General features: G+C 45.2%; 1 protein-coding gene across 2 annotated transcripts; it reads right to left on the bottom strand.

Moving 5' to 3' along the window:
• Positions 1-4,675: 4,675 nt before the first annotated feature.
• On the bottom strand, positions 4,676-25,700 carry CSRP3 (cysteine and glycine rich protein 3). 2 transcript variants are annotated; one of them, XM_025286296.3, is made up of 7 exons: positions 25,544-25,588; positions 18,495-18,565; positions 14,907-15,046; positions 10,419-10,587; positions 8,570-8,702; positions 6,567-6,660; positions 4,676-5,012 (listed from the first exon to the last, which is right to left on the bottom strand). In XM_025286296.3, the coding sequence occupies exons 1-7, from the start codon at positions 25,574-25,576 to the stop codon at positions 4,936-4,938; spliced, it is 717 nt and encodes a 238-aa protein (XP_025142081.2). In that variant the 5' UTR covers positions 25,577-25,588; the 3' UTR covers positions 4,676-4,935. The 2 variants fall into 2 exon arrangements, with proteins under 2 accessions (XP_025142081.2, XP_025142082.1); XM_025286297.3 differs by lacking the exon at positions 18,495-18,565 and having other exon boundaries at positions 25,544-25,700.
• Between the last annotated feature and the right edge of the window lie 771 nt (positions 25,701-26,471).

The following is a 26,471-nucleotide window of genomic DNA, read 5'->3' as shown; positions in this document are numbered from 1 at the left end:
AATCCTTGTAAGAAGAGAAGCTATTGGTAGGGAAATGTGCCCAGTCTACCTCTCTCCTCTACATTGTGCGTCCACGTTGCTGCTGCTGCTGCTGCTAAGTCGCTTCAGTTGTGTCCGACTCTGTGCAACCCTACAGACGGCAGCCCACCAGGCTCCCCCGTCCCTGAGATTCTCCAGGCAAGAACAATGGAGTGGGTTGCCATTTCCTTCTCCACGTTAGGACTCTGAAAATGATCATCTCTTTGCCAGTCGACTTTGTGTTAAGTTCTGCCAGTAGGCTGGAAGGAGGAGGGGAGAAGGGACTGACTCCATCCTGCTCACCAGCTGTTCCCCTCAGTGTTGTTCAGACAATGGCCCTTCACCCCCAGGATGACAGCTGGAGTCAGTGTCTAACTTTAGCTCCATGGTGCCCCTTGGAAGCGACAACCGTCTGCAGACCGAGCACTCTCCTCAGAGATCTGACTCCACGCCCCCGGGAGAGCTGTTCCTGAGGCATGTAGATGAGGGTACCACCATCTCTTCTCTTTGTTTCCGAGCCCCAGGGATACTGGAGCTGTGTCCTGTATCTCTGTGTTAAGTCAGTGTGTGCCTTGTTAATTTTTCAAAAGTTTAAGCACTCGTTTAGCCAATTTCTGCTATTATTTTCTCTCTTTTTGAAAAAAATAGTGTGATTTGTTTTTCTGACTGGACCCTGGCAGATAAAAATTGTTAGAGATAAACTTTTAATTGTGGTCTAGGTAACAAATAATGAAGGAGCAAGAGAGATCCAGCCAGCTCCATTACTGATTAAATGTGGGCAGAAGAGGGGGACCCAAAGATGGCTTTGCAGTGTTGAATCCAGTGAATGAGGGGAGGGGGGGGTGCAATTTTGAGAAGTAAGGAAAACAGTGGAAAGACTGGGGCATGAGTTTGGTAGTTGGGTCTGTTTGAGGTACTTGCAGACTGTCCACTGGAAGAAGTTAAGACAGCTGGAAAGAGGCCAGGGCATGCCTGTGAGTCACCTGCACAGATGGGTGAGATTGTCACAGGAGAGGGGTGGAGAAATGAGATGAAAGTAAAAAGGGAGTTGCCCTCCCAAAATGGGAAGGTCAGTTCTAAAAATGGACCAAAGATGAAAACCAATGAAAACAAAAAGAAAAGAGAGAGGAGAAGGACAGGAACATGACCTTAGGGAATATGGATGTAGGGAGCTGGAGAAGGGGATGGGCTGAGAGGAGGTTGGGTAGGAGGGTAATCAGGAGGCAGTCATAGCATTCAAGGAGGGGAACCTTCAAAGAGAGAGCAGTGGTCAGGAGCTAAGGCGAGGCTGAGAAGAACCACTGAGGCAAGACCAGAGAGTTTGTGATCAGTGCTGAGGGGGTATTGGAAACCAAATACCAAGATGCTAAGGAATAAATGAGTCTTAGTCTTAACAGTTTGGCTCTGAACGAGAGGAGAAGGCTATAGGTGAATAGCAAGGCTTTGTTTTTGTTTGGTTTTAACACCAACGCAAGCCCGATCATGTGACTCTTATTCTATCTTCCCATAGCTTCATTTCTTTTCCCAAATGCCTGTGTACATTGGAGATGACACATCTGATTCATTTTCACAAATATTAGGCAAAATCCTGATGATGCTCCCTGTGACTTAAATGGATGAGATGGACGCTGACAGTGAATGTCTTGGATGCAGCACATCCAGTATTTCAGGTACGTTTTAGTCAAGGGGGTTAACAAAGTAATAAACGTCCCCCAAATCTCAGCGGCCTAACACTAATGAGGTTTATGTCTCCCTCTTGTCACAGTCCATTTAGAATTAGCAGGTGTTCTATGCTGGGACCCAAGCTGCTTCCCAGCTAATGGCTCTACCATTTCCTAGGGCCTCAGTGTCCACCAGACTTTCTGTATCCACAGATGTGCGAAGAGAGCGGAGACTTTCCTGGGGGTCTTGGGGGCTGGGCCTCCATTGGCCAACTCCGTCATGTGCCCTAGTCGCTGACTGGGAGCCTGGGAAATTCAGTAGAACCACGTGCCCAGGAAGCAGAGGAGAAACACAAACCCTGCCAAACCATAATAAAGTTCTTGCTTTTTTTTTTTTTTCATTTCTAAGGTCCTTTGCTCCCATGTATAATATCTTCTAAATTTTAGCAGAATTTGCTTTTAGTTCAGCCTACAATCTCTCACACATCACTCACGCCACACGTTTATTAAATGCCTGCTATTTTTTAAGCACAGTGAATGCAAGTGTGTCACATTCTAACAAGGAGGCAGATCGAAGTTTAAAAATTCAATGCAGTGAGACAAGTGCTATGTTCATTACATACCGGCTGTGGGAACACAGAGGTGGATTAATTGGCATTTGATCTGTGCCTTGATTTCTAGGAGTTCACCAGGCTAAGGAGTTGGGAGTGGGTTCCATGTTCTTGGCATTCCAGGCAGGAAGAATAACATTTGCAGAAGCATGATGGGGTGGGGGAATTGGTGTATTCAGAAAGCTTTGCATCTTTGAGTATAGCTGGGCTCACGTGGAGGAGATGGTCTGAAGCTAAGTCGAATGAGTTAAGTCCGAGGCAGTTCGTGTCCTTTATATGACACGCTGTTACAAACAGAACTGTGCTCCCCACCCTGCCCCCCAAATTCTGTGTTCAGGTCCTAACCCCCAGTATCTCAGAATGCAATGTATTTGCAGATGGGGTCTTGACAGAAATAAGTTTAAATGAGATCATTCAGGTGGTCCCTAATTCAAAATGACTTGTGTCCTTATACGAAGAGGTAGTTATGATAATTACAAAACAGACACTTGCAAAGGGAAGGCCGTGTGAAGACACAGGGAGAAGACAGCGATCTACAAGCCAGGGAGAGAGACTTCAGAAGACAGCAACTCTGCCGACACCTTAATCTCAGACATTATTGTTTGATCGACAGTGATGGGAACTCTGGAAAAAAGTTTACAAATCAAAAATACACTGTCCTGGGCGTCCTTCCCAGAGAATTTGGAATGTACAGTATTTCTATCCTCAGGCTATTTGAACGGAACTCAGTGGCTGAATCACCCCAGCAAGAATCTCTGGGTGAGTGAAGCGTACTTGTGTATTACTTGTTTGAAAGTGTAATGGGACGCAACCCCTGCCGGCTGTTTTTCTTTCTTTTTCCTGAACCATTCTATTTATACCAATCAAACAAAGTGGTTAAATGTATTTGCATTTTGAATGTCAGAAAATAGATAAATAGGTAAATAATGAAGTCAGTATTATGAAAAGCTGGCTTAAAACTCAATATTCAAAAAACTAAGATCATGGCACCCAGTCCCATCACTTCATAGATGGGGAAACAATGGAAATAGTGAGAGACTTTATTTTTTTGGACTCCAAAATCACTGCAGATGGTGACTTCAGCCATGAAATTAAAAGACGCTTGCTCCTTGGAAGAAAAGTTATGACCAGCCTAGACAGCATAATAAAAAAGCAGAGACATTACTTTGCCAACAAAGGTCCATCTAATTAAAGCTATGGTTTTCCCAGTAGTCATGTATGGATGTGAGAGTTGGTCCATAAAGAAAGCTGAGCACTGAAGAATTGATGCTTTTGAATCACGGTGTTGGAAAAGACTCTTGAGAATCCCTTGGACTGCAAGGAGATCCAGCCAGTCCATCCTAAAGGAAATCAGTCCTGAATATTTATTACAAGGACTGATGCTGAAGCTGAAACTCCAATACTTTGACCACCTGATGTGAAGAACTGACTCATTTGAAAAGACCCTGATGCTGGGAAAGATTGAAGGCAGGAGAAGAAGGGGATGACAGAGGATGAGATGGTTGGATGGCATCACTGACTCGATGGACGTGACTTTGAGCAAGCTCTGGGAGTTGGTGATGGACAGGGAAGCCTGGCATGCTGCAGTCCATGGGGTCGCAAAGAGTCAGACACGACTGAGCGACTGAACTGAACTGAATGAAGTCAGTGCAGGGCCTTCCATGACAGCAAGTATGCAGCCCTGAACAAAGGCTCATTTTAAAAACATCTCCTTGGGTCTTGGAGCACAGAAAGCCCCACAATTTAGTCTCATGTTCCATAATTTTTGTCAATAGATTTTCATTTGCTGCAAAGAATTGAGAATTTCATGGTAGTGGTAGAAATGCTGTGATTGTTAAAAGAGAAGGTGAGAAAATACACCTGCTTGAGCCGCCAAGGTCTTGCTGAGGAGGCAGAGGCAGACATTTTTAAATGGCTGCATTTCATTTGTGAGGCTGGCAGTTCGACAGGAGAAGTTTTAAGAAAATTGCTAAACATTAGGGAATTGCTCTGGAATGAAAGAAAATCATGCTTATGTTGTGTTTGCCACAGAAGCAGACTCCACATTTTGTTGCCATGTCTGAGTCTTCATGAAATGCATAATATTGCAAAGCCCATGGTAAGGAGAAAAGGATGAGGTCTTCAGCAGTTTGATTCGTTTGATATTCCTTTTAGAATTCACTGCCACATTGTCTGTATCCTTGGGGACCCCCTACTTACTTCTCCATTCGTGCTAACTAGAAAGAAGCTTAGCTGACAGATTCTAGAAGACTGCTTCCCTCTGCCTGTTGCCGCCTCCTCCTCCTCACTCCTCAGCTGACACCAACATCCTCTGCATAACTTGGTAAAAAACTTTTTTTTTTTTTGGAAAATGTCCCCTTATTTGAAAGAAAAGATCCAGAGACATACAAGTTGTCACTTAATTTTTATTTCTGGCCTCTCCCACCCCCAGGTATCATAAATAATAAAGCATTTTGTTTTGGACTTGACTGTTAATAATTTTCTTCCGAAGAGCTCTTCTAACTTCGGGTGAAGACTGTGATCGCTTCTGAGGAGAGATACTGTTCAGCCAGCAATGAGAGGAGATTGGGCAGGGGTTTCCATCTGGGCAGGATTACTTGGGAAATGCTTTAGGCCGGTGAGAGACCTGAGACACGGTGCACGTTTCAATCTTTCTTTTCCACTTGGTGTGTAAGGCCCCCAAACCCAATACCTGTAGGGCCGAAGTTTTTGGCATAGCACACTGCGGACAAGAGAGAAGGGGACGGGGGAGGATGGGCCGGTCAGCACCATTATTTCAGTTCCCTGCATCTGAGCACAGTTATTTTACCTGAGTCAAGCGTCCTTCCCCCCTCCCCCCCCCGGCATCCTTTTGATAAATGTGTTTATAAGTTACCTTTTAAACAAATTGAATTGTATTTTATATCTGCTTATAAAACTGTTTATGCGCCTTTGCACTCTCCTAAGTGTGTTCAGAGACGTTTTCTCTTGAGTCTCCATAATCTGGCTGCCAGTTGCTTGCTCAGCCCCGTCGTTTCCTGCCTCCTGCCTCCCTCCCTGCACTCCAGGTACACACTCCCTACAATGAGCCACAATGTCCCAGCCTCGGTGCCTCTGCACTCACTGTTCCCTGTTCTGGGACTCCCCCTTCCCAAAGCCAGAGGAAGCTTCTCTCTTCTAAGAAAGCTTTCCTGGATCACTTTCTCCCTTGGTGCCCTGCACTGTGTGGCACAGCACTTGGGAATGCAGTTATTCATACTTCTCTGCAGGTTGATCTTCCTACCAGCTGCCGCAGCATTTTAGAGGTTTCTGGCCTGTGAATGCTGAGGACCCTCTGTATGCTCTACTACCGGGAGCAGGCAGTCCCTGTCAGATGCTGCATCAGCTTCCACCCGGTCTCATGCTGGGAGAAGCCGGGCCACCTGCAGTCTTAGTTAGCAATGTCCTCCCTCTCCCCACTCCCCAACTCTAACACACACATTTGGAGATCCTGAGACCCCATCATTGAGTGAAAAGGGTGAGGGGACCCTGCGGAGAAGCAGAATAGGGCTAGGAGAGGCTCTGAGGACAGTGCTATGGCCCTAAAGCATCCCCCTTCTTCTCAGCGTCAGGAAGGAGTTAAGCCTCTCTACCTCTCTGCAAGACAGAGGGATGGTGGAGGCAGTTTGGGGCAGACCTGTGAGGACCAGAAGGCAAACCAGCTTGTCAGTTCTGTGTGATCACTAAGTGACGTGCAACTTCAGAACCGGACATGTCAGGAAGGAAGGGGGTAGGGAGGAGACAGGTGTGTCTTGATGAATTCAGCAGAGGCCAAACAGAGTTCATCCTCCCCAACCTCCCATCACCCCTATCTGCCAGTCATGTGGGCAGAGCATTCAGGTTTTGGGAAGGGAATGTGATGATTTTGTCCAGACCTGAGGCCCCTTCCAAGGCCAGTCAGGACACTGCTGCCTCCTTGGCCTACCTCCCACCAGGTGCCCAGCTGCCCTCAACTTCCCTGAGCATCTATGAAGTATCAGGTCCCCCCACGTGCTGCTATGGAGGGGGGCCAGAGGTGGGTCAAGCAGAAGGTTACTTTCCCTTCAGTGGCTGGCTTTGCCCTGTATCCTGGGAGCCCAAACCTGGATCAGGATGAGAAGCTACGCCTCTAGGCAGGCACAGGCCTCTCAGCAGGGACACAGCTTTCCCTCCTAAGGACCCTCCCTGAGAAAACAAGGCCTCTCAGCAGGGACACAGCTTTCCCTCCTAAGGACCCTCCCTGAGAAAACATCTCAGGAGAGTCTCTGGAACCACTCACCTTTGCAGTAAAGTTCCCCATCTTTGTCAGTGACGTTTGTGGACTCTAGACTCTTCCCACAGATGGCGCAGCGAAAACAGGTCTTGTGCCAAGGCTGTGGGGCACAGGAGAGCAGGACAGTTGGATATTTAATAGGGCAGGCAGAGCATTTGCTTCCTTGTTAAGTCCCCTGACCAGCAGCATATAAAGGAGTGCCCTTGTCTTAATCATTGACCCACCTAATTGGTGGTCAGAATCATTTTTCCAGGGGTTTGAGGAAAATGAGATATTATGGCTTGACCAGCAATTCTTAGGACCCCTGAAGCTGGATTTATCAAAGTGATTTCCATATATATCCCTTCATAACATACTAAATAGAAGGGGGATTCCTCTTTCTAGAAGATCAAAAAATAAACTGGAGAGAGGGGAACTTGGACTTGAGGCAGTGGGTAACATACTGAATATAAAATGAAAAAGGAAGGGCGAAGAAATGGGCCATCATCTAGGGAATTCAGCCTCATTTTTAACTCTCTGTACCTCCTCTTTTTTTATTGGAGCAAGTTGATTTACAGTGTTGGTTTCAGGTATGCAGCAAAGTGATACGTGTGTGTGTGTGTTTTTTCAGATTCTTTTCCATTGTAAGTTATGAGATACGGAATATAGTTCCTTTGTTGTTTATACAGGTAGGTCCTTGTTATTTAACTATTTTATATATAGTAGTGCCTGTCTGTTAACCACAAACTCCTAATTTATCCCTCCCCACCCTTCCCCTTTGGTAACCAGAGGTTTGTTTTCTGTGTCTGTGAGTCTATTTCTGTTTTGTAAGTAAGTTCGTCTGTAACATTTTTTTAGATTCCGCATGTAAGTGATATCCTCTGATACTTGCCCTTCTCTTTCTGACTTAGTATGATAATCTCTAGGTCTATCCATGTTGCTGCAAATGTTTCACTAGATGTCTGAGTAGTATTCCATTGTGTGTGTGTACATTTGTTATCCATTCCTGTGTTGGTAGACGTTTATGTCGCTTCTGTGTCTTAGCTATTATAAATAGTGCTGCAATAAACTTTGGGGCGGATGTATCTTTTCGAATTAAGAGTTTTCATCATTTCTGACATATGCCCAGGAGCGGGATTGTGGGGTCATATGGTAACTCTATTTTTAGTTTTTTAAGGAACTTCCCTACTGTTTCTCATAGTGGCTGTACCAATTTACATTCCCACCAACAGTGCAGGAGGGTTCCCTTCTCTCCACACCCCCTCCAGCATTTGTTGTTTGTAGTCTTTTTGGTAGTCTCCTTGTATTTCTGATGGAAGAAAGTTGTGTGGCTTAGATGACCCAGAAGATTGCCTGCCATCTGGGTATCTGCATGTCTCCCATGCACAGCCCAGGGTCCTCACCTGTATTTAAGTGGCCAGTCCTGGGGTGGAGACAGTCCCTATATTTGGAGTCAGACACTGTCTGTGGCCTTCCTCCCCCTGGTTAGTATAAACAGGATCTTTGTCTGTCTTCAGGCTCAAATCCTTGGGTGAACACCCTGGCTTCAGGCCTGAAACTGGAGCTTGTGGACAAGTGTGGGTTACTGTCTCAGGTGTCGAGGACTCTCCCTGTTGCCACAGCGTTTCTGAGTGAGGATACTTCCAGCTGCTGTGGGGTGTTTGCTGTGTGCATCAGTGTGGCGCCAATAGCAGGCTGAGTTATGCAGTGGCCTCAGCTTCCAGAACTGACACTTTTCTGGAAGGACTGTGGACACTGAAGACAAGGGAGCTTGTGTATCTTTGTATCTCCAGAGCTCCTAGCTAGGTGCCTTCCCTCTAGTGAGTTAATGCATATTGCATCAAATTCCACTAGTTCTGGTTTCCTAGGGCGCTGCAGGGTGACCGTCACAGTCCAGGAAGGCAGGTGAGGATGAGCGGCTCCTAAGTGGCTCCTGGGAGCTAAGGAGGGTCTGCCTCCTCCTCTCATTCCTCCCAGCCCACGGGGTGGAGGTGGACACATCCCCATCTGGCTCCTGTGGAAGTCCTTACCTTACCACCTCCCATCACCTTCTCAGCAGCATAGACCGACTTTCCGCATCGAGGGCACTTCTCCGATTCTCCAAACTTCGCGAACTTGGAAGGGTTGCTGCTGGTGGTGGCTGAACGTGCCTGCTTTGGGGACCTGGTCGAAATAGACAAACAAATGAAACCTATAGACTTCCCTTGGCAAATAGTAAAAGCTGTGTGACCTTGAGCAAGTTACTAAACTTCTCTGTGCCTTAGACTCCTCCTCTGAGAGTGGGAATAGTTACAGTGCCTTCCTCACTGTTGAGAAGGTTTAATGAGGCCAGGTAACTAAAGCACTTAGAGCAGCACCTGCCTGGCATGCTGTAAGGGCTAATGAATGTTAGCCAGAATTCATTTAGATCTTTCCTTTCTGTTGTAAAGCACTTAGCGAATGTTCCATGTGTGTAGCTTGTATTATTGCTATTGTTGTGTTATTATCCTGATTGCACATTTAGGGTTATCTGTACCATCCAGAAACCCACAGGTCTGCTTTCCAAAATGAGTAAAAATATTACAAGGCAAGATAGCATCTTGACAGTTGATACTAAACAAACCATAGTCCAATGAGCTGATGCATTCCTTGTCACAATTCAGATTGTCACCCTGCATCCAAAGGTCACCTGCCCTCTTGAGAGCCATGTCTAAAATAGAGGCACAATAATAACCCTGCATTTCCTTATCTTTTGGTGTTTCCTTGCACGTTTATCGTTTGAGTCTCATCATAACCCTTTAAAGTAGGTAGGAGAAGCTGGAGAGTAAGGGCCAGAGGAGTAACTGCCCAAGGTTAGCAGCTCATAACTGGTGGAGCTGGGATGAAAGCCAGGTCTCCAGACTCTCTGTCTGTGCAGCACCCCAGAAAAAGCCCTAGCATAGAAAAGTGAGACTTGGGTAATGTGAAGCAGAGATTGCAGCTGGTAGCATCTTTCTTTTTTAAATAGCATCTCCAGTTGGAGTTGAGTGATGAGAAAAATTTTAATGACAAATCACACATCCCTGCACTTTTATAGGCTCTACCATGGGCTGCACTCTTTGAAAGGGACCAGATGACTCTTCAGATGCTCTCACTGATCTCTGGAGGACGCTGCCTCCACTGGGCTGGGCCTTTCTGCCAGTCCCACTGCAGAGCTGAGCCCGGGTACCAGCTGGCCAGACAGCAGCTGCAGGCCAGTGACTGTCAGTCTCTATACTCAGTTTTGGGCTGGAGGTCAGCACGATCATCAAGTAGAACAGACTGGTAGATGGAGGTGGCACAGTGTGAAATCCCTGCTTCCCTAGGATAATGCTAGGGAAACCTCAACACTGTCCTGGTAACAGACAGGGCAGCTAGGAGACCCGCAGAACAGTCATAATTGATTGTTTACTCAGCACAGTCCATCCCCACAGACCCACTCCCCCCTACAATGCAGACATTAGTCATCTTACAACCCAAGGGGAGAGATCTTTCAGCGACACACACACAGAGAAGGGCCATTGCGTCCCTGCTGTCTATATGTAATTTACACAGAAATACTCAAAGGGGAAGGAAAGAGACTCCATGCAGTTTTGCAAAGGTCAAACAATAGGACATCTGTACATTCTGGGTTTTCTCTTGACATGCAAACCAAGAGCTATGGTGTAAAAGTAATTGCCCTTTAGAAAGGCAGATAATTTAAAGAGAGTCTTCGGAGAGATAACACATTGTTAGAACTTGGTCAGACTGAGTATTCCTGTTGTTGGCAAGTCAACAGTGGGGTTCATTCTCCCATCTCCAGAAAATGTTGCCATGGGAACAAAATGAACTACCCTGAGAGTTGGGGCTTTACTGGCAGGGAGAAACGGGGCAGTAACTCACTGTTGAAACTGGAGTCCCAGGTGTTCGCCTGTGTCCGTGCTGAGGCAGCCAGCGCCTTGTCCATACCCGATCCCTTTGGGGCCGTACCGGCGCCCGTAGCAGACCTTACAGTAGATCTCTGACTCGTGAGCTGCCACCGTGGTGCTGTCCAGCGCCTTCCTGCAGGCCACTGCCGGGGAAAGGAGGGTCAGGGAGTTAGGGCCGCAATTCTTCCCTCTTCCCTGCACCTCTAGTGCAAGGGGCCCCCTTGCCAAGGACCAAGGAGCCAAGCACAAGGGGCCCCCCAAACCGAGCACATGACTTTGATTCCTGACCTGTGCATCTGCCCTGAGACATAGATTTCCAAGAGAGTCCTGTTTCACAGATGAGGAAATGGGAGCACAGAGAAGGGAAGTCGTGTTTTCAGTGGTGCCCAGCTAGGAAGAGGTGGCAACCAGGACTGGAACCCAGCATGTAGTCTCAGACCAACTAAGAGTAGTTGTCCTTGAGCATCTCACCCCAAATGACATTGGGAAGTGTGTGTGTTTATGTGTGGGGGTAAACGGGGTGAGGCAGGGGAGGAACTTATTTTTTTCTTAATCACATCAGAATCAGCACTGAGCAGTTTCTCTATTTAAAATGGACTCTGAAGAGCACTGTGATATTCAGGGAGATAATTACTGCTGAGACTACCTTTGATCCAGTTCTGGAAGCAGGGGACGTAATGAAAGGGTAGACCTGCTCTTAGGCTTCCATTGACTCAAGTCACTGTATATCACCTAATATAAAGTATGGGCGATACTTTACATTAGTATAGTTATTACATATATTATACATAGTACATAAGACTATTTTTCCAAAAAGAAGATTCATAGAATCTTCATAAGATTCATATTCATATTAAATCTTCATATTAATTCATTCATTCATATTAATCTTCAGAAGATTCATATTAAAATTTTCAATTGATAGAAAAATGTTTGTCAACTTGAATAAATAAATGTTTAAGGATGTAAATGAAGATGTCAAATACCCACTTAAAATATTTAATAATATAAATAAAAATATAAAATATATTGCTTTGGAGACATTAGCTTTTTTCTAATCTTACACAAATTCAGGAAACAAATTGCATCCAAATTATTTCTCTGCATCTTCACCTTCAACATCTCCCTTCTCAACAGTGTCTTCCTGAGGCAGCTGACCCAGCTCCCCAGCGCAGCTCATCCCCACGTCTGTCTGTATCTGAGAGGCAACCCTGTCTCCTTGAGCAGGAGGCTGTCACCTCGTGTGTCTCAATAAGAAGTACCTAATAACAGTAATATTAGGGCAGCTTTAAAAGCATATGGGATTTCCACAGCTTAACACCTTGCTGTATCGCGTTGTAATGATGAGCCTTAAAGACTGTTCACGGTGATATGCAGTGCTTGTAAGAGTGAGGTCATATCCCCAGGAATAATAATACATGTGCATTCAATTTGTTTGCCTCCTTTTTAGAAAACCAGTTCCATTAAGTGACCTCTATAAGCAATCCAATGTTTAATGAGATTGTTTCAAGCTAATATGCCTTTCTCAAATGGTAATTTATTTTTTTTTTAAAGTAAGTAATTGAATACAAGAGAGAGAGAAGATACGGTGGTAGAAGAGGTGGGGTTGGCCAGAGGTCGGTGCTTATGTGGCTGGAGAAACAGGCGTATGGGAGTTCATTAAACAATTTGTCAATATTATGTGTGTTAAATTTTCTGATTAAAAATTTTTAAATAAACTGAGAGACTGTCCTGTAGCATGAGAGACTTTATAAGGCTTTGAAGCCAAGGTGAACCCTTTTTGTGAGGAATAATTTTGGGGGGAAATGCCTTATATTTCAGCATATTAAGTATATACCTATCTCTGCCCTTCTTATCGCTGTCATTCCTAATCTCCAGAACAACTTGTTGAATATTTATTGTTGTTAGAGACTGAGTTTTTTGAGGGAAAAACTGTTTTAATATTCCCAGAACACAGCACAGAGCCTAGTCCAAAGTTAGTCCTCTGTAAACATTTGTTGAGTGAATGAGTGAGTGAATTGATGCATGCATGCATGAATATCAGTGACTTGTCCGTGACTACTACTACTACTAAGTCGATTCAGTCGTGTCCGACTCTGTGCGACCCCATAGACGGCAGCCTACCAGGCTCCCCCATCCGTGGGATTCTCCAGGCAAGAACACTGGAGTGGGTTGCCATTTCCGTCTCCAATACATGAAAGTGAAAAGTGAAAGTGAAGTATTACACAGCAGTAAATTGCAGAGCCAGCCTTGGATCCCTTTGACCCTACTCCAGTGCTCATTCCCATCACTCCAGGACTTCCTGGCCCCTGTCTTGTCCTAAACTATTCTGTAGCCACTCCCTAGCTTCTGACCAACCTTCACACCCAGGCGCAGCAGAGTTGTGCTGTGCAATACCATAGCCACCTGCCCACCACATGAAGTAATAATGTGTGTATTGGTGACACGTTGAAATTATTATTTTTTATATGTTGGGTTGAATGTTTAAAATTTTCGCCTGTTTCTTTTTATGTTTTTAAAAATAGAGTTACTAGAAAAATTTTCTATATGTGGCTTGCATTATAGTTTTTTTGGATAGTGCTGGTAGGGAGGATTAAGATTTGTCTAGAAGTTTGGAGAACACTGGCCAAGGGACAGACTAAGGTAGACTTTGCCTCTATTTCCAGCAATTACAGAGTGACCTATGGACAGATCAGTCCCGTGATGAAACTATAGAAAAACATGCTCCAGAATCCTTCTGTCCACCACTGCTGAAACCTGCTCAGATCCCCATCCCACCCGCGAGTTCTAAGGAGAATATTCAAGGGTTGAAAGGGATGTAAATGCTTACATCCTTTCTACATGGTCCATTAAACAGGGCATCTTCCTGCTTCCTGGGAAGGACAAGACACCCCTCACCATGGAAAGCATCGCTATCATTGCCTGCTCCCACTCAGATATCCAAGTTGATGGAAGGAGAATAAAGGCCTAGAGAACTGGACTTCAGGTGAAGAACCCCAGCTTTCTTCTTATAACAACTTGTGTGGCTGGTATAACCATCTCTGTTTTATAAATGGGGAAATTGAGGCTCACCATGGTGAAATGACTTACGTGGTCACACAGTTACAGTGCATGGCAGGGTTCGGACTCAAACCCTAGTCATTTTTACTCCAATTCCAACGTTCTTTCCAGTATTTCTTATCCCTACTCTTTTAAAAGAACATTCACTATTTTGGACTGAAGTCAGAGGGTTATGGAATAAATCCTCTTGAGCAATGACTTCTGGATAATTGTGATGATGATGGTGAACCTGATGGATGTGTATGATGACTTAAAATTAACTACCCATCATTAAAACCTAAAACATTGGTAGATTTGCCAATCCAATCACTCACAGCAGCATTTTCCCCTGTTCCTCGGTGAGAATTATGTATGTTGTGGGAGGTACAGGATAATGGAAACTTCTGGAGCAGATAAAACATTTCTGTTACGGGAGGATGAAGAGTCTCGATCCCCTAACAGATGGAGCACTACCCTTAAAGTTCTGTTTGAAGCAGTTTGAGGCAGCGTGATGCCTTGTGGCTGCTGGGTAAGACATGGGGGTGGATGGAGCACTAGGCAGGGAGAGCGTCTGCCAAATGTCAAGTAAGACTAACCCTTAAGCCAGACCTACTGGAGGGAAGCAAAGAAGGTAAGTGCCCAAAACAGAACTGCTCTCCTAAAATAGGAAAAAGCTGCTAGGAGACTAGAAGGCAGTCGGGTTGAGGAGACTAGACTGGGATTTGAAGGTACAGACTCTGCTCCTGGCTCTGCTGCAGATGCCTGTGACCCAGGCTTAGAGATGAGAAATGACTTGTCCAGAGTCCCATGAGTTGGGCAGAGCCTGACTCCTGGGTGGACCACAGAGTCTTAAATGTCCCCCTAGTTTTGACATTAGTGAAACTGTGTCCAGCAGGGGACGGCAAAGATTCCCCTTGTCAAGTCGATGGTGCCCCAAATTCTTCCCTTTCTGACCCTTCCAGAATCGGCCCCTGCTTTCCCCTCGCCTGACACTGGTTTTTTCTTAGGAAAGGCCCATTGCAGCTGGCTTCAGTGACCGCTGGCCTGTGGGAACAACCCATTGAGCCAAATCCACCCTGGCTGCAGATAAGTGATGACTTCCTTTCTCTGCCAAGTCACACTTTGTAAATATCGCCACGGGGTCAGGGTTTTCACCACTGGGAGCTTGTTCTGATTCTGAGCTGCAGGGAAACTGCCTCTGAGCTGGGCACGTGGTTGGAGAGGGGGTGCTTAGGAGAGCACCATGCCATCTTTAGGCCATGCCCCAGCGTGGTAGTCCTAACAAGGTCCTGGGGATGCTGATGCTGTGGGTCCCGGGGCCATCCGCTGAGAATGGCTGATGCACAGTATCTGTGGCTAAGGGTGAGCTTTGGTGTGCCCTTGGTACGCTGAGGGACTGTCATGGTATTCACATCCAACTCACTGCAGTGGAAACAGGTCTTGTGGAAACTCCTCCCATTGCACTGGATTTCTTCCGCGTGGTAGACCGTCTTTTCGCAGGCTCCGCATTTAGCTCCTCCACCCCAGTTTGGCATCTTGAAGACTCTCTGATCAAGGTCAAATCTAGCAGGATATAAAGAGAATACCCTCAGTTTAGGTGGCCTCCAGAGTGAACCAATCATGGTTGACATATACACACTGCTGCTGCTGCTGCTGCTAAGTCACTTCAGTCGTGTCCGACTCTGTGTGACCCCACAGACGGCAGCCACCAGGCTCCCCCGTCCCTGGGATTCTCCAGGCAAGAACACTGGAGTGGGTTGCCATTTCCTTCTCCAAGGCATGAAAGTGAAAAGTGAAAGTGAAGTAGCTCAGTCATGTCCGACTCTTCGAGACCCCATGGACTGCAGCCTACCAGGCTTTTCTGTCCATGGGATTTTCCAGGCAAAGTACTGGAGTGGGGTGCCATTGCCTTCTCCGCATATACACACTACTGTATATAAAATAGATAACTGATAAGGACCTACTGTATAACACAGGGAACACCAATCGATACTCTGTAATGACCTGTATGGGAAAAGAATCTTAAAAAGAGTGGATATATTTATAATGGATTCATTTTGCTGTGCAGCAGAAAGTAACACATTGTAAATCAACTATACTTCAATAAAAAAAAAAAAAAGAACCAATCCTTAGTAGTCCTGTGATCTGCAGACCAGGATCAAGCCCCAGTTTGTTGGTGGTTCATTCATTCATTCAGCAAATGGTTACTGTGTGTAAGTCAACGGATAAGCTCAGACTCTCAGAGCAAGCTCTGAACCAGTCACTTTGCTACTGTGGGTGTCAGTTTCCTCTTTTGTTAAAAATTAATAGTCCTTCTTCCTGTGTACCTCACAGGGTTCTCAGAAAGAATGGATAAACTGGTTTTGTGTATCTGAAATTGTATGCAAATATTCAGTATTGTTATTTTCTTCCATCTAGGTGTTTTTAAAACTGTTCCATCAGAAGTGGGAATAACCTATGAAAACCGTATCTTATCTAGCTAAGTGTTTCCTGAGTCACCTTGGATCTTGCTAAGATGCAGATTCTGCTTTAGTTGATCTGAGGAGGGGAGGAGGTTCTGCATGTCTCAGACTCCAGGATGAGCTGATGCTGCTAGGAGTGAACCACCCTTTGGTTAGCAAAGCCTTCGCCAATCATGCGTGTGTGCTGAGTCACTTCAGTCATGTCTGACTCTGTGCGATCCCATGGACTGTATTCCGCCAGGCTTCCCTGTCCATGGGATTCTGCAGGCAAGAATACTGGAGTGGGTTGCCGTGCCCTCCTCCAGGGAATCTTCCCCACCCGGGGATCGAACCCACATCTCTTAGGTCTCCTGCATTGGTAGGCAGGTTCTTTACCACTAGTGCCACCTGGGAAGCCCTGATAAAAATACGTATACATATGTAATATTTTAAAACTCTTCAGATTCATTTCATCTACCCATTAATTCCTTTTTAAGAAATATCATTGCCCAGGCAAAGAGCTATGTTGGCACCACACTAGATCAGTGGTTTGGAAACCTACCTCCTGCCTTTAGGGCTACCAGCAACTTGCCGTGTGCATGGAAATGAACTTCATAGGGTCTCTTTACATCTGTTTTCCCTCCTGTGCTGTGAAGAGAGTCCTTCTTTTCTTTGCTGCTTCACAGTGTTGTTTAAAGGATGTGCAGGAATGTACTTATTACTGCTCTTGGGGACAGGTGTGATTCCAGGAGCCAGGTGATGTTCCTGTGAGTCTGCCTACATCCTTTAAGCACCTTCTGTTGCCAGGAGCTGCTGACAGCCAGCCCCAGGCCACCCTTGTCCCCTCACTAGAGAACTATGTTTCAGAGATACCAGGCTAGGAGAGACATCAAGAATTTTTTTTCTCTTTCCTTCTGTAGACACAGAATGTATAAGAATGTATACAGTGTATAAGTGTATAAGAATGAATCCAGTTTTCAGTTTCCCCTGAGCAGAACTAAACTAAGCTATCAATGCTCAGTGAGATCTCTGAAATCCTGTCAGTCCCGGGGCCTGAATTTTCTCTGGGATCTTTTGGTTTGTAAGAAGCCTGGTGTGTCATCTTGTCATTGGCACCAAGCACTATCAGACCATTCCAAGTGGCTGCTTCGACTTTCTCCTTCCCTTCCAGGAAGCCAGTCACCTTCTTATAATAGTTGGCGATTAACACTAAGGCTCCTGGGTCACCTGGTATGGATTGTGTCTTCCAGCCTCATAATAGAGACAGGTTTTGCTAAGAAACAGAAGGTAAATAGCAAACAGATCATGGAACCCAATACTAGGACAAAAGAGAAACTCTCCATCTAAATGCTTTACAAGGAGCTTTCCTTTCTTCCGAAAACAGGTTAGGTTAGCCAGAAACATCCTACCCTTCCTCTCAGAGAAACAAGCTCTTCTTTTTATCCAATAAAATCTTAGAAAATATAGCCACACCATGAGGCTTGTGGGATCTGAATTCCCCAGCCAAGGATTGAACCCTGAGCCCTTAGCAGTGAAAGCACCAAGACCTAACCACTGGCATGCATGCATGCTCAGTTGCTTCAGTCATGCCTGACTCTTTGTGACCCATAGACTGGCAGCCGTGCCAGGCTCCTCTCTCCGTGGGATCCTCCAGGCAAGAATACTGGAATGGGTTGCCTTGCCCTCCTCCAAGGGATCTTCCTAACCTGGGGACTGAACCCACGTCTCCTGCATTGCAGGTGGATTCTTTACCCACTGAGCCACCTGGGAAGCCCCCTAACCACTCCTCCCGGAAATTCCCCAAAATGTTTTTTAAAAAGTAAACCTTTAGTGCTATTTCTATAGTTCAGGTTGTTCAATATAGTGGCAAGAGTAATGGATTTTTAGTTGAAAGGCTTGGGGTCAAATCTGCATTCATTCATTCATTCATTTAATCACCATGCATTTACTACCACCTATCATGTGTCAATGTATCATGTGTCATGTATTGGGCTTCCCTAATAACTCAGTTGGTAAGGAATCTGCCTGCAATGCAGGAGACCCAGTTCAATTCCTAGGTTGGGAAGATCCTCTGGAGAAAGGGATAAGCTACCCTCTCCAGTATCCTTGGGCTTCCCTTGTGGCTCAGCTGCTAAAGAATTCTCCCACAATGCAGGAGACCTGGGTTCGATCCCTGGGTTAGGATGATCCCCTGGAGAAGGGAAAGGCTACCCACTCCAGTATTCTGGCCTGGAGAATTCCATGGGCTGTATCCCATGGGGTTGCAAAGAGTAGGACATGACTGAGCGAATTCACTTTCACCTTTCACTTTCTGTCATGTGTCAGACACTGCACTAATTTCTTGGTGAGGGAATCAAGGAGGAGAAAGCTTATAAAGATGGGTACTTTGTGTCCCATTCCCTAGCCTTGAGAAGCCTACATTCTAGGAAGATATCTAGGAAGATAGGCAAGAACCAGAATACCCTGTACCAGAAAAGAGTCTTTTGGGATGAGTCGGACACGACTGAAGTGACTTAGCAGTAGCAGCAGCAGCATGCAAATTTAAAGGAGGAAATGACTTACCCACTTACCTACATTTAGATTGGGGAAGAAAGCAGTGAGTTGTTAGAGGATCACAGAAAACATCACATCTAAATGGGGACTGGATGGTGAATAAGAGTTTACCAGACAGAGAAAAGGAAAAAGGACATTTCAGGCAGAGAAAAGAGCACACAGAAAGGCTTCGTGATCTTAAAACACCCTGAAAGAGCTCAAATTGTTTATACTTTACTTTCAGGGACAGAATAGACTTTTAATATTGCAACCTCATGTATACACAAGATGAGGCATAAAAAGTAGACATTTGGGGTAATATTTTAGCCAACTTCTTTTTCTAAGATCCATCCTTTTCTGACTAAAGATGATACATTTTTGGAAAAGGGTAGAATCATGTAATTTTTGCTCATGTTCGTTTTGATCCTGAGTTTCAACATAATATAAAATAGAGAAGAAATATAATACATATCTAGAAATGTGACTTGTGAAATTAATGACATGAAAAATTTCAATGAAAACAACCCCAGGTCAAATTTCTCATTTCACATCTTCAATGGAGATTTCATTGGCATGTCTTGCAATTTAATGGGAGACAGAGATGCCTCTTAGGGGGATTGTGTGTGTGTGTGTGTGTGTGTGTGTTCAGCAGTTGTCTACACATGGTACTTTTCAAAGTAAGTATAAGATTACAGATAATAGCTATTTACAAGGTAATAGAGCCTGCAGAGGTTGTTTTTAAGTGATCATAAATATCTGACATACATTTATCAAGATGTCAGGACACAAAATAGAAATCCATAAGCATTCAATTAAACAGGTGCTCAGGTCCACTTCTAAAGATGGAAGTGTAGCTATGGGGGCTTAACGCAAGAGACATCTCTGATTTCTTCTTTGGATGCTCAAAGGCCAAATGGCAGTGTGTGTTGTAAAGCAGCCTGAATGGGAAGACACAGGCTTTAATCTTGACGTAGAGGCCTTGAAAATGGGTGAAAAATAACAATGTTATGTCCTGCACTTTCCTCACAGGATCCTTGTGAAGGTCATGGAAAGATGATGGAATTTAAAGCAGCATTGAGAAGCTGTTCGATGGTAAGTCATTGTTACTCACTTTATTTCAGGTTATTCAACCTGAATAACCATCTGCTAATTAAGTCACTATGATTTGAAAGAACCTTTAGGTCTTGGGTTACATACCTAACCTTCTCAGCCTCCCGCATGGCTTTGGAATTCCTGTGTCTCAACATTCCCCGAGCCAGGCCTGGAGTGCAAGTTTACTCTGGCAAGGTCCAAGGGATGGGCCACTTGTTTATCAGCGTTGCCTGGCACAGGCAAGGGTCACTGAAGGTGGGGCACCAAATATAGGCTTGCCCGTCACTCAGCCCCATTTGTCACCTGGATCAGAGTCTCCATCACATCACCTGGCGCTACTCCCTGGGCCAGTCCCAGAGATGGTCTTGTCTGTGAGTCAGGATTAAACAGGAGACAGTCCGGGATTTAGGAGGATGAAAGAGAATGCCAGACCCTGCCATGTCAACTAGGGAGAGGGTGGACTCCAGACTGCTGCATACCCAGTTCCCAGTGAGAGCTACCTGGTTGGATTTCTTAATGAAATGCTGTGGAAGAGATTATACTGGAATGCGCTATTTTGGGGACTGGAGAAGAGAGTAAGCCAGATGCAGGAGGCCAGAGTTCTAGTTCTGCCTGACCTTTTCGAAGCTGTGTGATCTGGGAAAGCCATGCAGGCTCTCTGAACTTCAATGTCTCTGTCTAAAATAGGCATGATAATCTCATCTATTTCACTATTTTGGGGAGGATGGTAGTTGAGTGAGTGAGTGAAATTGCCGAGTATTATAAAATGTGAAAGCTGATGAGTCCTGCAATAACTCTAAGTTGTCACATATCTATCTTAATTTTTAAAAATATTGCTGTACTGTGTATTTTGGGCACATTCTTCCTAATTCAATACTTGCTTTTTCTTTTTTTAAACTACCAACTATAGAGCTGAATGGAGAAGGCAATGGCACCCCACTCCAGTACTCTTGCCTGGAAAATCCCATGGATGGAGGAGCCTGGTAGGCTACAGTCTATGGGGTCACAAAGAGTCAGACACGACTGAGCGACTTCACTTTCTTCTTTCTTATAGAGCTGAAAGGTGATACCTTAGGGCAAAAGTGGGTGGGGTAGATAAAATAGGTGCTCAGTGATTCTGTTTTTTCTTTATTAGCGGTCCATTAAAGAACCAGGGAGGGAACCTTAGGCCACGGGCTTTGAGCAGACACCGCCAGTGACAATGCTCAGTGTTGGTTGTTCTGTTAGAGGCCTGATTCCACATAGTGAGTTAAATTGTCTACACTGACTGAAGCAAAGATTTTAGATCATAGAAACACATATCTGGAATCTAAGTGATAATCAGTACTAATATAATCATGTTGCTGTTGAGTCAAATTGTCTGGAGCCCGGCCCTTGGACCAGGCCCTGTGGCAAATCTCATTTAATCTTTACAGCCACTCTTCAAGATAGGTGCTTACAACACTCACTTTAGAGACAGAGACAAGGAATCTTAGGGAAATTACATTGCTCAGTGGCTAGTGGTTCTGGCCGTACTTGGCTAGTTTGTGTCACATGGCTAGGTTGGAACTTAGGCGGCTCTAACTCCGAAGCTGTGTTCTTCTGTTAACTTTAGCTACTACTTATTGTTTACTGAGTGTCAGTTGCTTTATATATTACTACTCTTAATACAGCAGCCCTGTAGAGCAAATGTTGTGATTCCCATTTTGTAGATGAGAAAACTGAGGCACAGAAAGCTAAAGTGACTTGGCTGAGGTCCCATAGCTAGTAAGCAGCAGAACCACAAGTCAAACCCCGTGTAAGCTGGTTCTGTGTCCCATGTCCCTGCTTACAACACACTGGAGAGGGGTCCAGGGTCAGCAACTCCATTAACCAAACTTCACAGGTGATGGGAACTGGGGTCTTCCTGACCTGTCATCTCTGTGGGGCAGAGAGAATACTCACGGGTGGGAGTAATGGGGCGACGGAATTCAATTCAGTAAAATAAAGGACTTTCCTAGAGTCAGTGTTCCTCACACATGGAAAGGGCTCCTTCGGGACTGGAGAGTTCTTTCTCTCTCTTGACTTAGCTTGGGCTGGATGGCCAAGTGGCTGCAATACAGTGAAGCCCTTTCAAGGGTACTTCAGGCCCTGAGACAGATTTAGGAATCTAACTGGTGACTGGAACCTCACCTGGCAGAGAAGCTGCCCAGAGGTATTTCCTCTTAAACACTGCCTCTTTAGTTTCTTCATCCAGGTAAAACAGATAATGTGGGGGAACAAGGGCTTTGGAAAGAACCAAACCAGGGTTCAACAAGCACTATCTATTCAACTGTGGGCAAATTACTCAAAATCTTTGAGCTCAATGTCATCATGTACATAAAGAGAGGATGAGAAGGCTTTTCTTAGAAGTTTGTTTTTGGTTAAATAAGACAGCAGTAATAGCAAAGATACTATATATAAATGCTTACACATAGCGGGTGTTTAATAATTTTAGTTGCTTTCATTATTACTGTTAGTGTTTTTAGTCTCCAGTTTTAAAATCCATTTTCTTTTCATTTTTAAAAATGTATTTATTAGGCTGAGCCAGATCTTCGATCTTTGTTGCAGCACACGAGATTTTTAGTTATGGCATGTGGGATCTAGTTCCCCAATCAGGGGTTGAACCTGGGCCCCTGGCATTGGGAGCACAAGAGCCTTAGCCACTGGGCTACCAGGAAAGACCCTAAAATACGTTTTCTTAAATAAATCTTTGCCACTCCTTCTCCATGGCTCTTCTGTTCAGACTGTGAACCCACTCTGTTTCTCAGCCTTCAGAGTGTGCTGTACCCAAGAACAGATGAAGCCTGGCACCAGGGACAGCACATTGGCAGGGTCCTGAGCCTTGCCCTGGGTCAGCCACTTCCTCACTTTGGCAGTTCTGGTGCCTAATACCTGCTGACCTTGCTGGTGCTCTGCACTTGGAAGGGAAGCAGTGAACCCAAACAGAGTCCCCGTGGCCCAGGGAGACCGTGGCTCCCCCTGGGTAGGACACTCAAGGTCGGCAGCTTCCTGCTAAGCTTCTGAGGAGATATATGAAGTCCCCCTTCCAGAGGCCCTTTCTCAAAGTCTGGGGAGCATAGGTCACTTAATCCCAGTACAAAAATAAACATAGCTCTTTTAAAATTCAGACAGAGTAGACACACCTGTCCCTCAAACTAAGGCTGTAGCGCACGGGTCATATTCTATCTGTTCTGAAATCGTCTCTGAGATGTGGCCGACTGTTACTCTCAGAAACTCGCTTGGTTGTCTCTTGACCTTTATAATTTGTTTTTTAAAGACCATGTTGCAACCTAGTTTGCAGCCTGTTCAGCCACTTCCTAGCCATGTGACCCTGAGTGATTACTTTGCTTCTTTGAAGTTTCGTTACTTGCTCTGAAGAATGATGTCTTGCAGGACTTTTGGTGACGTTTGGCTACCTGTGTTCCACACCTGCGCAGGGCAGTAAACAACCGGCAAATCATGATCCTTCCCCTTTCCCATGATGAGGTCGCTGGTCAGGCTCAGAGAAGCTTCTGTCTTCTTTGGCCCCCAAAATAAGACAATGATTGTCTCCTCTCCCGCTTCCCTTCATTGCCGTGAATAACTGCGATTCTTCACAGTTGAAGGCATCCCATTTCTCTTTGGCTGTGAAGTCCAGCTCTTGGATATAGTACTCCTGAAAATCTGCGTGGCACACTTATAATTGGAAGTCTGCCTGCCCCAGGAGTTCTATTTCCTGTGTATTATATTCCTTGTCTGTGTCCTTCCTCTTGTAAAACAGGTTAATCATCTAACTCTTGGTCAGCCTGTTATTTGTTCCGACCTCTATCTTCACACTTGTAGTGGTTCAGATGGTAAAGGATCTGCCTGCACAGGCAGGAGACCCGGGTTCGATTCCTGGGATGGGAAGATCCCCTGTAGAAGGGAACGGCGGCCCACTCCAGTATTCTTTCTTGCAGAATTCCATGGACAGAGGAGCCTGGCAGACTACAGTCCGTGGGGTCACAAAGAGTCGGACACAACTGAGCAACTAACACACTTGTACTTAGCAGGAAATCCTCTTGCAGCCCATGGGGTTTGGCCCTGTGCCTTTTCTCCAAGACCTTGATTATTTGTACAGTTTTACTAAGCTTACAGACTACTTTCTCATACTTTATTCCATTTGCTTCTAACAAATGCCCTTGGGATAGGTGGCCTAACTTTAATTTTTACTGTTCAGAAATGGAAACTCAGAGAAGTGATATTCAAAGCTAGAATTTGAACTGCCTCTATGGCTGAGGCTCTTCATTTGTTTCTATTTCCTTTTTCAAGTTCGAAGAATTTCTTTCTTTTTTTTTTTTAAACATAAACTTTTTTTTTTTGGCCGCGCTGGGTCTTTGCAGCATGCAGGCTGGCACCGTTTTAGTTGCCCGGTGGCATGTGGAATCTTAGATCCCCAGTCAGGGATCAAACCTACACTCCCTGCACTGGAAAGCAAATTCTTAACCACTGGACCACCAAGGAAGTCCCCCAGGATTTCTGAATTTGTATTCTCCCAAGAGTCTGTCTCCTTCTCTTCCGGGAGGACTGTAGCAATTTGCCTGTTGAAAGATCCTGCTCACTCTTTCCTTCTCCTTCTCTGTCCCCCAATCCCCTACCTCCTCCATCTCCAGTGGATGGCTTGTGTGAGGGGCTGAAGAGCACCTGTCTGCCCGTTTGAGAGGGTTCTGAGCCTGGGGGTCACCTGTACCCCTACCAACAGGCAGGGCTTGTTTTAAGGACTGAGTTGTTCAGAATGGAACCGAAGTCAAGCCAGAAGAGTCTCTGACATTTTCTGGGTCATAAAGAAGTTTTATATGCGAAGTTTTATATTGCGATGAACTGAATGTACCCAGCATTGCAGTTCAATCCCCCAAATATTATAAACTGAGGACACAGGTTTTCCCCATTTTCCTGCCCTTTTTGTATTGATGCCCACCTTTCCTTGCATTCGGGAGACAGTCAGTACAAGCTCATCAATGGCAATGAATTGTAAATTGTACTGCAGAGACAGGGGTCCTCAGACCTGTTCGCCAACCCTTCCTTCTTGAGGAGTCACCACCTTGGCTCAGTGAAGGGAACAGGAATTCGAGGCGGTGGCTCTGATCCTTGGACAGCATTTTCACTCGTTTCTCATTCTCAGTCACACTCATGTCTGTCATTCACTGGGATGTAACAACAAGAGTAACAACAAAATCCTGTACTGAAATCTAGAGGAAACGGTGGGAATCACCCCTCAAGCCCCAGCTGGGAATGATCTTCCAGTAAACAGAAATTTTAATGGATTTTCAACACAGACATGTCTTTTGGGGGGGCTTGTTTTGAGTAGTTTCAAACGATTAAGAGCAAGCCTGTTGCTGAACATCCTTGGGATATAAAATCAGTTTTAAAGCAATGACTCTTTTGAGTTTTACCAAAGTGCAAGACAGGATAAGGTGAACTGTAGAAGTCTGAGTCACTCACTCACACCTTTTGAAAAAGAACAGATCCTTGTATTTTAAGCATTGGAAAGGTGGCTTCTGCTGTATCATGTCTATTGTAACCACTTTGTGCAGGGCTTTACAGTTTAGGAAAATGTCACCACATCCATACTGATCCTGGCAGAGGAGACCAAGACCCTGAGGGCAGGAACTTTCTCAAAGTCACACGTCATTCATTATGTGATCCTAGGACTAGAATGAATGCCTTTTGACTAAGACAATAAGAAACATTATTCCAACAAAATAGTTTTAGACCAAAAAATGATCCCTTACTCATTCTCTGTGAGCTTTCCTTGCACCCTCAAATGCTAATCACCCTTTGAGGAGTGTTCTAGACAACTGGGTTTACCCCAGAATCGAGTATAACTTGAGCCTCCCAGAACCAGAGTGGCTGGTGGCACTTGAAAGAAATACACACATACTCTATGAAACACACCCTTACTCTATGGACCCTTCCTAGTCCCAACGTGCCCCCAGGCCAGCCCACCCCCAGGCCTGATGCCCTTCGCTCCACTCACCTGTCTGTGTGATCTCTGTCGGCTCAGCTGCATAAAGGGGCTCACGTCTGCTTTAAATACATGGGGGCCGTCACCAGCCTTGGCCTGCGGTTCAGGGAAGGGGAGGGAGGCTGAGGGGAGGGGGTGAATGAGACATGAGTAACACAACTGCTATCAGAGGCTGAAAATAGCTTGTGACCAAAGCCCTGAGTGTCGTTCCCCCCACACCAGCTGCAAGGCCCTTGGAGAACCATATCGCCTGGGTTTTGTATTTGCCAATCGCCTTTGGCACACAGGGATCAATTTGTGGATTGTGCATTTCTGATCAAGTGGTGGGAACAGGAACAAAAGCAAGGAAGGATTTTACACCTAAAATCATTTTTCCAAGCTCACTCCCCTGACCTTCCTGGAAATCAATGCAAAGTACCTGCATATGAATCATGAACCATATCTGGGCGCCCTCTGGAACTCGAAGACACAGGCCACTGTTCTCGTGAAGGAAACTCAGAGCTAAAAATAAGAGTGATGGGTGTCTGGAATGATACTTAGATAATCTCTTCAAAGCAGCTTGGGAAAATAAGGTCAGCTTAATCATTAAAGTCCTGTCACTTCATGGCCTGCTATCCTATGAGGAAAAGTTTTCTCTCTAAAGTTTTTAGTTACTTTGTTATCTTTTTCAATTTAAGAATTTAACATGGCTGTGCATCCTATTTAAGGTAAGTCTTGACAAGTCTGTATAAATCCACATTGTTTTTGGAGGTCTAATTTCTCGCTGCCTAAAGTGCACATATGTTTTGATCAAGCATCAAGGACTTAATATATATATATATATATTATATTTACATGTATTTATTTGGCTGTACCAGGTCTTAGTTGCAGCATATGGGATCTAGTTCCTTGTCCAGGGATTGAACCTGGGCATCCTGCATTGGGAGCACAAAATCTTAGC

The sequence above is a fragment of the Bubalus bubalis genome, chromosome 5 (genome assembly GCF_019923935.1).
Source record: "Bubalus bubalis isolate 160015118507 breed Murrah chromosome 5, NDDB_SH_1, whole genome shotgun sequence".
Taxonomy (NCBI): domain Eukaryota; kingdom Metazoa; phylum Chordata; class Mammalia; order Artiodactyla; family Bovidae; genus Bubalus; species Bubalus bubalis.
The sequence above is the reverse complement of the archived record's forward strand: the minus strand, read 5'-3'. Positions and strand labels throughout refer to the sequence as shown.

Coding starts and splice junctions, on each gene's coding strand:
- CSRP3 (XM_025286296.3), bottom strand. CDS start 25,576: ATGCAGCTGAGCCGACAGAGATCACACAGACAG. Junction 10,588..14,906: donor CAAGACCTGTTTCCACTGCA/GTGAGTTGGATG, acceptor TTTCCCCGGCAG/TGGCCTGCAGGAAGGCGCTG. Junction 8,703..10,418: donor CTGGGACTCCAGTTTCAACA/GTGAGTTACTGC, acceptor TATTTCGACCAG/GTCCCCAAAGCAGGCACGTT.